The sequence below is a fragment of the Choloepus didactylus genome, chromosome 1, assembly GCF_015220235.1.
Source record: "Choloepus didactylus isolate mChoDid1 chromosome 1, mChoDid1.pri, whole genome shotgun sequence".
Taxonomy (NCBI): domain Eukaryota; kingdom Metazoa; phylum Chordata; class Mammalia; order Pilosa; family Megalonychidae; genus Choloepus; species Choloepus didactylus.
In genome coordinates this window covers 242,356,556-242,371,726 of record NC_051307.1, presented here as the reverse complement: position 1 = coordinate 242,371,726, position 15,171 = coordinate 242,356,556, and the positions used below count along the sequence as shown (strand labels likewise).

General features: G+C 41.3%; 1 protein-coding gene across 2 annotated transcripts in view; it reads right to left on the bottom strand.

Moving 5' to 3' along the window:
• The window catches only part of MKRN2 (makorin ring finger protein 2), a 48,689-nt gene that overhangs the window by 2,867 nt on the left and 30,651 nt on the right, over positions 1-15,171 (bottom strand). For both annotated transcript variants that reach the window (XM_037802329.1, XM_037802335.1), the window contains exons 4-6: positions 14,249-14,553; positions 12,728-12,942; positions 11,044-11,154 (exon numbers count right to left, since the gene is read on the bottom strand). In XM_037802329.1, coding sequence (XP_037658257.1) covers positions 11,044-11,154; positions 12,728-12,942; positions 14,249-14,553 — 631 coding nt within the window. The remainder of the gene's footprint in view (positions 1-11,043; positions 11,155-12,727; positions 12,943-14,248; positions 14,554-15,171) is intronic.

The window sequence follows — 15,171 nt, the reverse complement described above, 5'->3', positions numbered from 1 at the left end:
AGGAGAAAAGGCAAGCTGTTGTCTGGGGTAGCTGGTGTATGTGGTGGTGACAAATGACAAGGAAAGGGGGACTCCTTAATTCCAATTTTATTTTCTCAGACAGGGAGACGGCTAGTGGTGAAGTTCTCTGAGGTAGATTTGAGAATAGCATAGAGAAAAGCTCCCTCACAGTTGCCCAGAGAGGGAGGCCCACCTTGCTTGCACAGCAGCAAGTATATACGCAACTGGTTCGTTTCAAGCACAGGAGGTATTTGGACCCAACATCCTTCATGGTCCCCTCAAGTACCCCTGATACTTGCACCAGAGCAGGGGGACATGTTGTAAAGTATCTGCTGGACATTGACTTGAGGATATCCCAGGGTACTTGCTTTAAACTCATCAGATTCAAAAAATTATTCTCTAATCCTTCACCCCACTCCCCAAAATCGGATCACTGGGGCCAAAAGCTTCTATTTCATTCTGACTCCTCTCTCTCTTCTCTCACTTCCAACTGCGTTAATTTTGTTTACACAGCCCCTCTCAAATCCCTTCATCCTATTTCCACCTGTTGAAGGTGGTAGAATTGCTATCCTCTGCTTCCTGGCCTTGACACAATCATCTTTCTTTTTAAATTCAGATTGTTCACATTCCATACAATTATCCAAAGATCCAAAGTGTACAATCAGTTGCCCACGGTACCATCATACAGCTGTGCATCCATCACAATTAACTTTTTCTGAATTTTTAAAACATTTCCATTACTCCAGAAAAGACAAAAAAAAAAAAAAAAAAAGGAAACTCAAATCCTCCCATACCCCTAGCCACTCCCCCTCCATTACTGATTCACAGTGTTGGTATAGTACATCTACTGTTGATGAAAGAATGTTAAAATACTACTAACTGTAGTATATAGTTTGCAATAGGTATATTTTCTCCCGATATGCCCCTCTATTAACTTCTAGTTATAGTGTCATACATCTGTTCTAGTTCATGAAAGAGGTTTCTAATACTTGTACAGTTAATCACAGACACTGCCCACCACAAGATTCACTGTTTTATACATTCCCATATTTTAGTCTCCAACTTATCTTCTGATGACGTATGTGACTCGGAGCTTCCCTTTTTCACTATATTCACACACCATTCAGCACTGTGATTCTCACAACGTGCCACCATTACCTCTGTCCATTTTCAGACACTGAAGTTCAACCTAGTTGAACATTCTGCTCATAATAAGCAACCAATCTCCATTCTTTAGCCTCTTTCTATATCCTGGTAACTTGTATTTCATGTCTGTTGAGTTTACATGTTATAATTAGTTCATATCAGTGAGACCCTGCAATATTTGCCCTTGTGTCTGACTTATTTCACTCAATATAATGCCCTCAAGATTTCTTCATCAACCCATTTTTTTTAGATGGTTTTGTTCACACCCCATACATTCCATCCTAAGTAAACAATCGATGGTTCCCTAATGGTCACATACTTATACAGATAGTGGTGATGGTGGTGAATACATAAGGACATCTCCATTTCTTCCACAGAGGAGGAGGAAGGGTCAAAGAAGGTAGAGAGACAAAAGAGAAAAAAAGGAAAAAAAAAAAAAACAAAAACATGACAGCTAGGAAGCAACAAAAGGAAAGCATTAAACTAAAGTAGAATAAAGAGTCAGACCACATCACCAATGCCAAGAGTCCCATACCCCTCCCTTATGCCCCCTTTTATAGGCATTTAGCTTTGGTGTATTGCCTTTGTTACATTAAAGGAAACATAATACAATGTTTCAGTTAATTATAGTCTCTACTTTGCATTGATTGTATTTTTTCCCCAATACCACCCCATTTTTAACACCTTGGACATTCATTTGTTGTCCCTCATGTAAAAACAAATTTGTACATTTTATCACAATTGTTGAGCAATCTAGGTTTCACTGAGTTACACAGTCCCAATCTTTACCTTTCCTCTTTCGTTCTGGTGTCCCACATGCTCCTAACCTTCCTCTTCCAACCATACTCACAGTCATCTTTGTTCAATGTACTTACATTGCTGTGCTACCATCACCCAAGATTGCGTTCCAGACCTCTCACGTCTGTCTTTTCTTATCTGACCGTAGTGTTCCCTTTAGTGTTTCCTGTAGTGTAGGTATCTTGTTCACAAACTCTGTCACTGTCAGAGAATATTTTGAACTCTCCCTCATATTTGAAGGACGGTTTTGCTGGATACAGGATTTTTGGTTGGCAGTTTTTCTCTTTCAGTATCTTAAATAGATCATACCACTTCCTTCTTGCCTCCATGGTTTCCACTGAGAAATCCACACAGTCTTATCAAGCTTCCTTTGTATGTGATGGATCACTTTTCTCTCGCTGCTTTCAGGATTCTTTGTCTTTGACATTGGATAATCTGATTATTAAGTGTCTTGGCATAGGCCTATTCAGATCTATTCTGTTTGGGGTACGCTGCACTTCTTGGGTCTGTAATTTTCTGTCTTTCATAAGAGAAGGGAAATTTTCATTGATTATTTCCTCTGTTATTGCTTCTGCCCCCTTTCCCTTCTCGTCTCCTGCTGGGACACCCATGACATGTACATTCACATATTTTATGTTGTCATTCAGTTCCGAGATGTTGCTCATATTTTTCCATTCTTTTCTCTATCTATTCTTTTGTGTGTAGGCTTTCAGGTATCTTGTTCTCGAGTTCCTGAGTGTTTTCTTCTGCCCCTTGAGGTCTGCTTTTGTATGTCTCCATTGTGTCTTTCATCTCTTGTGTTGTGCCTTTCATTTCCATAGATTCTGCCAGTTGTTTTTTCAAACTTTGGATTTCTACCTTATATTTGCCCAGCGTTTTCATTACACACTTCATCTCCTTTGCCATATCTTCCCTAAACTTTTTTTTTTTAAGGTCTCCTCCATGGTACACTGTACTCTTTAGCAGTGTATTCTTTTTTAATTCAATTTTATTGAGATATATTCACATGCAATCATACAAAGCATATATTCAGTTGTTCACAGTACCATTATATAGTTGTGCATTCATCACCAAAATTAATTTTTGAACATTCTCATTACCACACACAAATAATAAAAATTAAAGTGAAAAAGAACAATTAAAGTAAAAAAGAAGACTGAGTGCTTTTTTTTTTGCCCCCATTTTTCTACTCATCCATCCATACACTGGACAAAAGAGTGTGTGATCCACATGGCTTTCCCAATCACATTGTCACCCTCATAAGCTACATTTTTATACAATCGTCTTGTCAAGATTCAAGGGTTCTGGGTTGTAGTTTGATAGTTTCAGGTATTTATTGCTAGCTATTCCAATGCATTAGAACCTTAAAAGGGTTATCTATATTGTGCATAAGACTGCCCACCAGAGTGACCTCTTGGCTCCTTCTGGAATCTTCTACCATTGAAGCTTATTTCATTTCCTTTCACATCCCTCTTTTGGTCAAGAAGATGTTCTCCATCCCATGATGCTGAGTCTAGATTCCTCCCCAGGATTCGTATTCTATGTTGCCAGAGAGATTTACTCCCCTGGGCGTCAGATCCCAAGTAAGGGGGAGGGCAGTGCTTTCACCTGCCAAATTGGCTTAGCTAGAGAGAGAGGGCCACATCTGAGCAACAAAGAGGCATTCAGGAGGAGACACTTAGGCACAATTATAGGCAGGCCTAGCCTCTCCTTTGCAGCAACAGTCTTCCCAAGAGCAAGTCCCATGGTAGAGGGCTCAGCCCATCAAACCACCAGTCCCCTATGTCTGTGAGCACATCAGCATCCATCAGGGTGGCTTCCCTAAACTTTTTTAATTGATTAGCATTAGTTGTTTCAATTCCCGTATTTCAGTTGAAGTGTAAATTTGTTCCTCTGACTGGGCCATAACTTCATTTTTCTTAGTGTAGGTTGTAGTTTTCTGTTGTCTAGGCATCTGGGTTCCTTGGTTACCCCAATCAGGTATTCCCAGACCAGAATGGGCTCAGATCTCAGAAGGAGTTAATATTCAGTATCAGGTCTCCCTGTGGGTGTGTCTTAGAAGACTGACACATCCTGTGAGGCCTCAAGCTGCTGTGCTTTTCCTAGCCTGCTCAGCAGGTGGCGCCTGTCAGTCTGTAGCTCCTGATTGGTATAAGGAGGTGTGGCCCATGGCTGTTTTCCCCCAGGCTCTGGGGTCTGGTTCTGAATGGGAGGCCAGTAGTAGGGCTGGGCACCACCTCCTTCCTCTTAGGGAAGATACAGCCCCTAGGGAGTTTGCTTTGTCTCTCTGACTCTGCTATCTCTACCCGTCTGGGGCAGAGAGCTGCAAACTGAAAATGGCTGGGGCTTTCTCCAGTAAGCCACCCAGGTTGAGAGAAAAAGGGACAGAAAGACCTGTTTCAGGGCCAGTCCACAGTCCCCTCAGCTTCACCCACCAGTGAGAAATAGCACCGGGTCCTCTGGGCTCCCCTTCCCGGCACAGAGAAGTCCACCAGCTCTTAAGGTCAGTGGTCACTAAAAGCCTCTGTCCGCTTGCTGGAGATTTGTATCTTGTATTGAGCAGTCCACTTTTATTAATCAAAACCCCAAAAAAGCAAATGAAAGGTAATTATAGCAAATGAAAGTTGGAGCCGGACTGAGGTATATTCGCTTGTTCAAAGTGCCGCTCTCTATCACAGCAAGGTTTTGCAGTTTGCGCTGTGCGGGGAGGGGACTCCCAGCTCAAGTCTGCAGTCTTTGCCTACAGATTTTTGCTGCGATCTCAGGCATTCCTCCCAATCCAGGTTGGTGTATGATGTGTAGACAGTCATGGTTGTCCCCCAGCAGTTATTCCAGATTATTTACTAGTTGTTCCAGGGGGACTAACCAACTTCCACTCCTCTCTATGCCGCCATCTTCTTTCTCTCCCAGTTTTGAAAGTGACACAATCATTTCTTAACTGATCTCCCTCTCACTGGTTTCTAACCTACCCACACTACCAGAGAGGAGCTTCTCAAAACAGTATGTCACTTTCATCCTATCCTTAAAGATGACTGGGCCCGGGAATTCAATGGCACGAGACTTGATTCCAGTCTATCTTTGTCTCTGTGGTCCCAACAATCTTCTAGATACATACCTCATGTTTCAACCCTACTCCCCCCATGTCATCCCCGTTCTTGCCCATATGGATAGGCTACTCAGGCTTCATGGTTCAGGGTCTATTACTGCTTTCCCTGACCCTCCCAGGTGGGGCCAAGTTCTTTCTCTGTTGTGACATGTGCCTCTCAGGAAGAATTTGTCACTGCAGAACCTATATCATAATTACCTTTGCAACTTTTCATGAAATTATATTACTAATCTCTACCTTCCTCCCCCAAGCTAGTACTTGGCTTTAAAGGTGCCTGGCCCATAGGTGGTATTCATGAAATGGGACCTGAACAGTCAGGACATGAAACCTTTCAAACTTCAGCAAAGCTCCTTTCTACAGGAGGAGACTCCTCCTCTTTCTTGCCATGCCTGCCCTCTAGTGGACACATAGTAAGATCACAAGAGGGAGAAACGTAAAGGAGGAAAATACCAAGCCATTAGTAATGGATTTGTTATTTAAAGGGACCATTAAAAAGGTAACATACAGTTCAGTTTCCAGTATGGCCAAGTAAGCTTCTACCAGACCCAACCCTGCCAGCCTCTTAAACACTTTAAAGAGGAACCTAACAGAATCCAGCATCTCCACTATACTTACAATGTCTCGGATGCAATCCAAAATTATTCAACTTCTGAAGAATCAGGAAAACATGATCATTCTCAAGAAAAGACAGTCCACAGTGACCAATCTCAAGATGACAAGGATTTTAAAGCAGGTACCATAAACACATTCAAGGACATGAAGGAAAATAACTTTCAGTGAATGGAAAGAGGAAATCTCAGCAGGGAAACACAAACTATAAGAAAAGACCAAATGGAAATTCTAGAACTGAAAACTAAAATAACTAAAATTAAACTGAAATCTGGGTAGCTTAATGGCAGGTTGAATATGAAATGTCAGTTATCCTGAAGATGTATCAATAGAAATAATCTGACCTGAAGAACAGAGAGCAAAAAAAGTTTGGGGACAAGGGGGGCAGAGCCCCAAAGATCTGTGGGACAATATCAAAAAGTCTATCATGAGTAATGAGAGTTCCCAAAGGAGAAGAAAAAACAGGATGCAAAAAATATTTAATGAAACAATAGCTGAAATTTTCCCCACATTTTCAGAGAATAACAAGCAGTATAACATGAAGAAAAACTACTCCTAGGCAAAATGTTAAACTACTGAAAAACCAGGATTAAGAGAAAATCTTGAAAGCAGTGGAACAAAACAACACATTACAATGTGAGTTATCACTGACTTCTCAACAGAAACTATCAAGGCCAGATTATTTAAAGTGGAGCAACGTCTGCAAAGTGCTGGGGGAAGGAGTGATCCTGTCAATACAGAATCCTACTCACTTCAAGAGGAGACAAAGGTGGGAGACCAATTAGACCAATAGAGTCAATGAAACTATCCTTCAAGAAAGAAGGAAAAGTACCATTTTCTGACAAAAACTAAGGGAACTCATCATCAACAGATCCACACACCAGAAATATTAAAGACAGTTCTGAGGCTGAAAGGAAATTATAGCAAATGAAAGGAAGGAAAACAAAGAGCAATGGAAATAGTGAGTATCTGGGTAAACAAAAAAACCTTTTTTTCTCTTAATTAAAAAATAAAATACATGAGTTTTGTAAAGCAAAAATTATATTACCTTGGGTTTGTAGTGTATGTACATTTAATGTATACACATTGTATCTATAGTATAAAAGAAGGTAATGAGGTATGTATGTAATGTAAGATAGAATACTGGTATACCTTGGAGATATTGCGAGTTCAGTTTCAGGTCACTGCACTACAGCGATTCACATAAATTTGTTTTCCAGTGCATATACAATTTATGTTTATACTATACTATAACCTACTAAGTGTGCAATAGCATTGTCTAAAAGACCATGTACATACCTTAATTAAATACTTTATTGCTAAAAAATGCTAATCTTTTTGCTAGTGGAAGGTCTTGCCTTGATGTTCATGGCTGATCAGGGTGATAGCTGAAGGTTGGCGTGGCTGTGGCAATTTCTTAACATAAGACAACAATGAAGTTTGCCACAGTGATTGACTCCTTTCGTGAAAGATTGCTCCATAACGTGATGCTGTTTGATAGCATTTTACCCAAAGTAGTACTTCTTTCAAAATTGTAGTCAGTCCTCTCAAACCTTGCCACTGCTTTATCAACAAGTTTATGTCATGTTCTAAATCCTTTGTTCTCATTTCAACAATGTTCACAGCATCTTCACCAGTATATTCCATCTCAAGAAACCACTTTCTTTGCTCATCCCTAAGAAGCAACTCCTCAACGGTTCAAGTTTTATCATAAGACTGCAGCAATTCAGTCACACCCTCATCCTCCACTTCTAAAGTCTAGTTCTCTTGCTATTTCACCGTATCTGCAGTTACTTCCTCCACTGAAGTCTTGAACCCCTTGAAGTCATTCGAGAGGGATAGAATGAACTCCTGTGAAGATGCTGATAGCCTGACCTCCTCTCATGAATCAAGAATGTTCTTAATGGCATCTAGAATGGTGAATCCTTTCCAGAAGGTTTTCAATTAACTTGGCCCAGATCCAGCAGAGGAATCACTATCTATGGCAGCTATAGCCTTAGGTAATGTATTTCTTAAGACTTGAAAGTCGAAATAACTCCTTGATCCATGGACTGCAGAATGGATGTTGTGTTGGCAGGCATGAAAACAACACTTATCTTGAATATCTCCATCAGAACTCTTTGATGACCAGGTGCACTGTCAGTGAGCAGTCATATTTTAAAAGGAATCTTACAGATGTGCTAACACCCAGGCTTTGTTGTTCCATTTATAGAGCATAGACTGAGCAGATTTAGCATAATTCTTAAGGGCCCTTGGATTTTTAGAATGGTAGATAAACACTGGCCTCAACTTAAGTTACCAGCTACATTAGCCCCCCCTAAGAAGAGTCAGCCTGTCCTCTGAAGCTTTGACTTCTCCTCTCTAGCTGTCAAAGTTCTAGATGGAATCTTCTTGCAATGAGAAGGCTGCTTTGTCTACATTGAACATCTGTTTAGTGTAGCTACCTTCATCGGTTATCTTAGCTAGGTCTTCTGGATAACTTGTTGCACCTTCTACATCAGCACTTGCTGCTTCATTTTGCACTTTTGCGTTATGGAGAAGGCTTCTTAAACCCCATAAACCAACCTCTGCTAGCTTCAAACTTTTCGTCTGAAGTATCCTCACCTCTCTCAGCCTTCATAGAACTGAAGAGAGTTAGAGCCTTGCTCTGGATTAGGCTTTGGCTTAAGGGAATGTGGTAGCTGGTTTGATCTTCTATCCAGACCACTCAAACTTTTTCCATATCAGCAATAAGGCTGTTTTGCGTTCTTATTTGTATGTTCACTGGAGTAGCACTTTCAATTTCCTTCAAGAACTCTTTCTTTGCATTTATAAGTAGGTTGTTTGGCACAAGAGACCTAGCTTTTGGCCTGTCTCAGCTTTCAACATGCCTTCCTCACTAAGCTGAATCATTTCTAGCTTTTGATTTAAAGTGAGAGATATACGACTCTTCCTTTCACTTGAACACTTAAAGGCCATTGTAGGGTTATTAATTAATTGGCCTAAATTCAATATTGTTGTGCCTCAGGGAACAGGGATGCTGGAGGAGAAGAGAGAGAGGGGAACAGCCAGTCAGTGGAGCAGTCAGAACATGTGCAACATTAAGTTGGCTGTCTTATATGGGTGTAGTTCATGTCATGATACCCCAAAACAATTACAATAGTAACATCAAAGATCAATGATCACCATAACAGATATAATGATGAAAAAAGTCTGAAATATTCTGAGAATTATCAAAACACACAAACACAAAGTGAGCCCATGCGTTGGAAAAATGGTGCTGATAGACTTGCTCGATGCAGGGTTGCCACAAACCACCGATGTGTTTAAAAAAAAAAAAAAAAAACAGTATCTGCAAAGCACAATAAAGCAAAATGCAATAAAATGAGGTATGCCTGTATTAATTCTAGGCAGACTGAAAAATTAAGATGATACTGTAATCCCTAGAACAACCGTTTATACACACACAAAAAGTATAGCTGAAAAGTTATGCTGAAATGGAATTCCAAAAACTGGAAACTGCACCGGTATTACTGGGGAGTGGAGAGACTGTAGCACATGGGCAATCCTGGGTTTGCACAGTTCTGATGTACATCAATCTTAGTTACCATGTCTGTAGTGGGTTGGATAGTGGCCTAAAGATATGTCCAAATCCTAACTCCCAGTACCTGTAAATAGGACCTTATTTGAAAACAGGTTCTTTGCAGATATAATTAAATTAAGAATCTCGAGAGGAGATCGTCTTGAATGAATCTTAAAAGATATCCTTTTGAGAAGAGGAGAGGATGCAGAGATTGGAATTATGCTGCCACAAGCCTAGGAATGCAAAGAATTGTTGGCAGCTACCAGAAGTTAGGAAAGCAGCATGGAATATTCTCCCTCAAAGCCTCCAGAAGAAACCAACCCTACTGACCCCTTAACTTCAGACTTCTTGGCTCCAGACAGAGAGAGAGAATGAATTTCTATTATTTAAAGCCACTCAGTTTGTGTTACTCTACAGAGCAGCCATGGGAAACTAATACACGGCAGTTTAGTTAAATAACACTTGTGCCCAAACACTATAGCTCAAGTTTCAATTACTAGTAATTGCATAAATTATAAAAATCACTGAAATCCCTATGTAAATAACAGATGCGAATCGTTATCAGTGAACAATCATGACACCTCTTTCAAATTCTGCTAGTGATTAGTAACCATGAATCTGTTACTCAGCTCACATAGAGAATGCAAAGCTTTTATTTGTATTGCATCCTTGTCTTTCAGTGATAACCCAAATGTTTTTCAAAAATGCATAATTGAAAGAGGAAACTGGCCAAAGATGACAGTGCAGCAAAGAAATGAAAAGGGATAAAATTGGAAGTGAAAATTTAATTCTCCAACCCTCTACTCTTACATTAACCCACAGTAATCCTTCCTCCCTCTCACCCATTATGTATTCAATCTACCCAACTAATCCTGTTGACTACCTTGGAAATACATCCAGAATCCAACCACTCCTGGATTACTGCATTCACCTAATTGGTCTCCCTCTACCTTTGCCCCCTCTTTCAGTGTATCCTCAATAGATCAGCCAGTGATCCCCTGAAAATATAAATCAGATCCTCCACTCTTCTAATCAAAACCTATCTCCTTCAGAATAAAAGTTTAATCCATATAATAACAAGCCAGATGTGCTCCTGCCTCACAGTCTTTGCAGTGACTGCCCCCTCCTTCCTGAAAACTCTCCTCTCACTCACATCCACATGGCTCATGGCCTCATCTCCTCCAGGTGATTGCTTAAATGTCTCCTCACCGAGGCAATCCCTGGTCTCCCACACTGAAATTGCAGCCCTCAATCCCCCCACCTTTTCTGCGGCTTCATTTCTCTCCTCAGCAATGACCACCACCCAATACTACATATTTTCCTTATTGATCCTGTTTGTTTCTTATTACTCTTGTTATTTACCTTCGCTAGAGGGCTGGGATTTTTGTCTGATTTGTTTAGTGCTGTATGCCCATCAACCAGAAAAGGCCTGTCACGTAGTAGGTTCTCAACAGATATTTGTCAAATGAATGAATGTTCACAGGTGACAAGTCAACCTTACCAAGGAAAGCCAGGATTCTTGGGGATCCTGCTAAGCTCAGAAACTAAACAAGTCCACTTCAAAAGGAAATGACACATAATCAGTTGTTAAAACCAATACAGCATTGAACCCTATCCAACTGAGAGCTCATGGAGTCAGGCCCACAGTGTCTGTATCCCCAGAGCCCTGCATGATGCCTGGGAGAAGGAAAAGACTCTTTCTTCAGTGTCCATCAGGCCCCCAAGACCACACTCTTCAAGAGGAGGAGAGGAGGCTCTGCAGGTGAAGGCGAAGACTGAAACCAGAGCCAGGCAGGCACCAAGGTCATGTTTGGACACTTACCCCATTCCCTGTTTGAAAGCTTCAATCAATTCGTTCTTTTTATTCTGATCTTCTACCCAATACACACTTGGAATTACAAACTCTGATATCACACGGCATTCTGGACAAGACCTGAAATAAGAATCGGGTTAGTAAGGGAGCGATTAAGTTATATATCCTGTGCACATTCCACCACAAAACCCCCTGCTGAAATGCGTGGCTACTACAGGCATTCTCTTAACCCAAAATTGCAAAAGGCACAATCATAGTATGTGGGAACTGAGAGAACTTAATTTAAAAATGAGCAGAGGATTTAAATAGGCATTTCTCCAAAATGGCTAATAAGCACATAAAAAATGCTTGACATCATTAGCCATCTGGGAAATGCAAAGCAAAACCACAATGAGATTCCACTCCACAGCCACTTGGGTGACTAAAATCATAAATACAAATAAGCATTCTTATACATTACTGGTGGGATTATAAAACTGTACAGCCATTTTTGGCAGTTCCTCAAAATTCAACAAATGACCAAGCAATTCTACTACCAGTAACCAAGAGGTGTGAAAACTTCTGTCCAAACAAGCGCTTGTACTCAAATGTTGAAATGTTCATAGCAGCATTTCTCATGATAGCTACAGAATAGAAATAACCCAAATGTCCATCAACTGATGAATGTGGTATATGCAATGGAATATTAGTCATAAATAGGAATGAAGTTTTGATCCATGCTACTACCTGGATGAACCTTGAAGACATCCTAAGTTGAAGAAGCTAGATACAAAAGACCACATATTGTACGATTCCATTTATATGAAATGTCCAGAATAGACAAATCCACAGAGATAGAAAATATATTAATGGTTGCCAGGGGCTGGAAGGAAGGGGGAATGGGCACTGACTACAAAGGAAATTTTCTTTTTGGGGTGATGGATATGTTCTAAAATTAAATTGTGGTGATGGCTGCACAACTCTTTGAATATACTAAAAAAGCCACTCAACTGTATACTTTTATCTTGATAAAGCTGTTATTTTACCATATAAACATGTGACTTTAGGCAAGTTACTTGACCTCTTCATGCCTCAGTTTCCTCATCTGTAAAATGAGGATGAGGATCATAGGGTCTCTGTGAAAACGGTATGAGTTGTGTGTGAACAGTTTATACCAGGACACAGGGCATGTAGTAAGGGCTCATGTGTCAGTTCTTCCCCTGTCCCACTCTAGAATTTAAGATTTTAGTATTGGCTACATGGAGCACATCCCATGTACCAAGCAGTATGCCAGATGTTTTACATGCATTATTCCAGTTAATCCTCACATAACCTTATTTTACAGATGAAAAAAAAAATGAAGCTAGAAAAGGTTAATAAACAATTTGCCTAAGGTCACACCATTAATAGTTGTTAGCACTGGATTCAGTCACCTTTTTACACAGATTATCTCTGACAATTTCCTCTCAACAACCCGTGAGTTTGGTGGTTGTTGTTACTCGTATTTTATAGGATGAGGCACTTGGGCCCTGGAAGGGTAAGTGAATGGCTCAAGTTCATGCAGCCACTAAGATGGAGGAGCCAGGACTCACCCAGTTATCTTTGCACTAAAACACCTCTGGAGGGCAAGAGGAGGCTTAAATGTGGATGGAACTAAGTCCCAAATCAAACGTTCTCCCCAACTTCTAAAGCCATGACTCCTGGCTATACTTACTTAATGATTGGGTTCTCAAACTGCTTGGCACACCTCCACTGTCGGATGCAGGACAAGCAGTACGTGTGATTGCAGTTGGAGAGAATCCCGAATCTCCTCTCAGAAGCAGATGCCTTCTCAAGGATCACTTCCATGCAGATACTGCACACTTTGTCTTGACTTGCCTGGAAGGCAAAGGCCTTTTCCATCTCATGTTCAAATGTTGACATGCAGATCTGAAGCACAGAGGTGGGGAGGGAAACCCACTGAGGTCTGGAGCCGAGGAGTGGTGAGCACCCTGAGAGCTGCTGCCAGCCACACTGCCACAACCCAAGATCAGGACTCAGGACGCAAACAGCCTGCTCAGGGAACAAAAAGGACTTCCAACCGTCACCTGGTTACCACCCGTTTTCCTAGCATGATGCAGTCACATCCATCTTAAGGCTGAGACCACAGAGAGCCAAAAAGGTTAGGGGACTGCTGTGGGGTCAGTTTCTGTGAACTGGAACCCCGGTCTCCTGGCATCTTTGGGCAGTGCCCTTCCCCATGCTGAGCAGATATCAGAAATGACAAACTGTAACTAGAAATGTGAGGTTGGCTGTCATAAGGAAGCAGCAGCACTTCTCAAGAAAACTGATCTAATGCACTCATTCATTCAAAAAGCATGCCTTGAATGCTACTCTATGCAGGCTGTGCTGTATATCAGGAACTAGATACAAAGAGTCAGAGACCCAGGTCCTGCCTTGGGAACTCACAATGTACACAAATGTGAGACAACCAATAACCCAAACACCAAGACCTCAACAGACCTGGATGAAGAGGAAAGATCTGATGCTATATTCACCTGAAAATGCACTAGGAAGACACCGGGCCCCACCCTGTTCCCACCCCTGCCATGCGTACTCAGTATATTTTAATTCTCAATTACTCAGGAAAACACTATCCACTAAAACTTGCATTGGGCAACTCTCCCAGAGGGAAGCCCTTCCCTAATGTAGGCCCAACACCATTTGGTCCCTCATTAGAATTTAGCCCCAGAATTGAATAACATCAGCTCTAACTTTCTAGCCATGAGCTCCTCTCTCTCTCATCCACCTTCATACCCCTGCACCTAGCATAAAGCCCAAAGTGAAGCAGAGCCTCAAGCAAAACTCAGTGAATGAATGACCCCAGATGTCCCTTCCAACACTTAGCTTCTCAAATTCTCCAGAACTCAGCCTAGCTGAATCCCAACCACAAACAAACGTGTGTGAAAGAGAGAGTCACACACACACATCACGCTCCTAAGCTAGGTTTGTTCTCTGAACTGTGCATTGCTTTGTTTTTGATGCCTCTTCCTTTTTCTTTAATCTAAATAATCAGCAATTGGCAAAGTGACAACAGGAAAAAAGAACGTGAAAGAACATCACACACAGGGTAGTCATATACCAGGTACATAATGCAGGCATTACTGGCAGAAAACTACTTCCCGATATACCCACAATTTTATCACACTGCATTCAAATTCCTTCAAAGAGTTTGTGCAAAGGTTTGCATCTTTACCTTCTCATGTGCTTTTCTTTGCTCTGGGTCGAAGGGGTGCAGGACCCGCAATCTACAGATCTCACACACATCCCCATGCAGGTAAACACAAGCATCTCCAAAATGGCACTCCCCAGCAGCTGCGTAGGGGCAGAGCTGCTGCTCACTGCTGTAGGAGCTGCTGGCTTCCAAATCATCAAGGCCACTCCTGATTGCTTCTAGGTAGGAATTCGGCTTCATCTCGGGGCTATTCTGGAGGTCACTGCGGCCTCCTGGGTTACTCACCACGCAGGGTCGAGTCTTTTCTTCAGCCGTGCCACAGAGATCTTAATACAAAATACATATCACACACACAAATGAAAACTGGTCCAAGCTTTCTGGTAACCAGTTGGCCAAAACTTAACAAATTCAGCAACTCTGATTTTAGCAATTTCACTCTTGGGAATTACATAGCAAAAGTGCAGGCCAAGAGGGAAAAAGAAAATGTTCACAATGTTCACAGTGGCATTACTTATAATAATTAAAAAACTGAAAAACACAAATATCAATATATGGAAATAACAAAGACCACTGACAGATTAAATACTAAAGTAAACTAAAAATGGCAAGTATGGAGATGTCAACACATGGATCAGTTAATACCAAAAGCTTAAAACACACACACACATACAAAACAGGAATACTGGTTACAAAGAAATGGAGGAAGAGAACAAAATTCTGAATGTACACTGTCTTCTGAGTCCTGGGCTAGGCACTTAATGTGCAAGATCTCATGTAACCCTCCGAGTAATTCTGTGAGGACAAGATTTTATTCCCGTTTTATGGGTAAACTGAAGTCGAGAAAGGCCAATGCTGTGCCCAAGCTTACACAGCCAGGAAGTGGGAGATGGGAAAATCTGTCTGGTTCCAAGGCCTGCATTGTCTTTTCTTTGGTCCCACCCCTC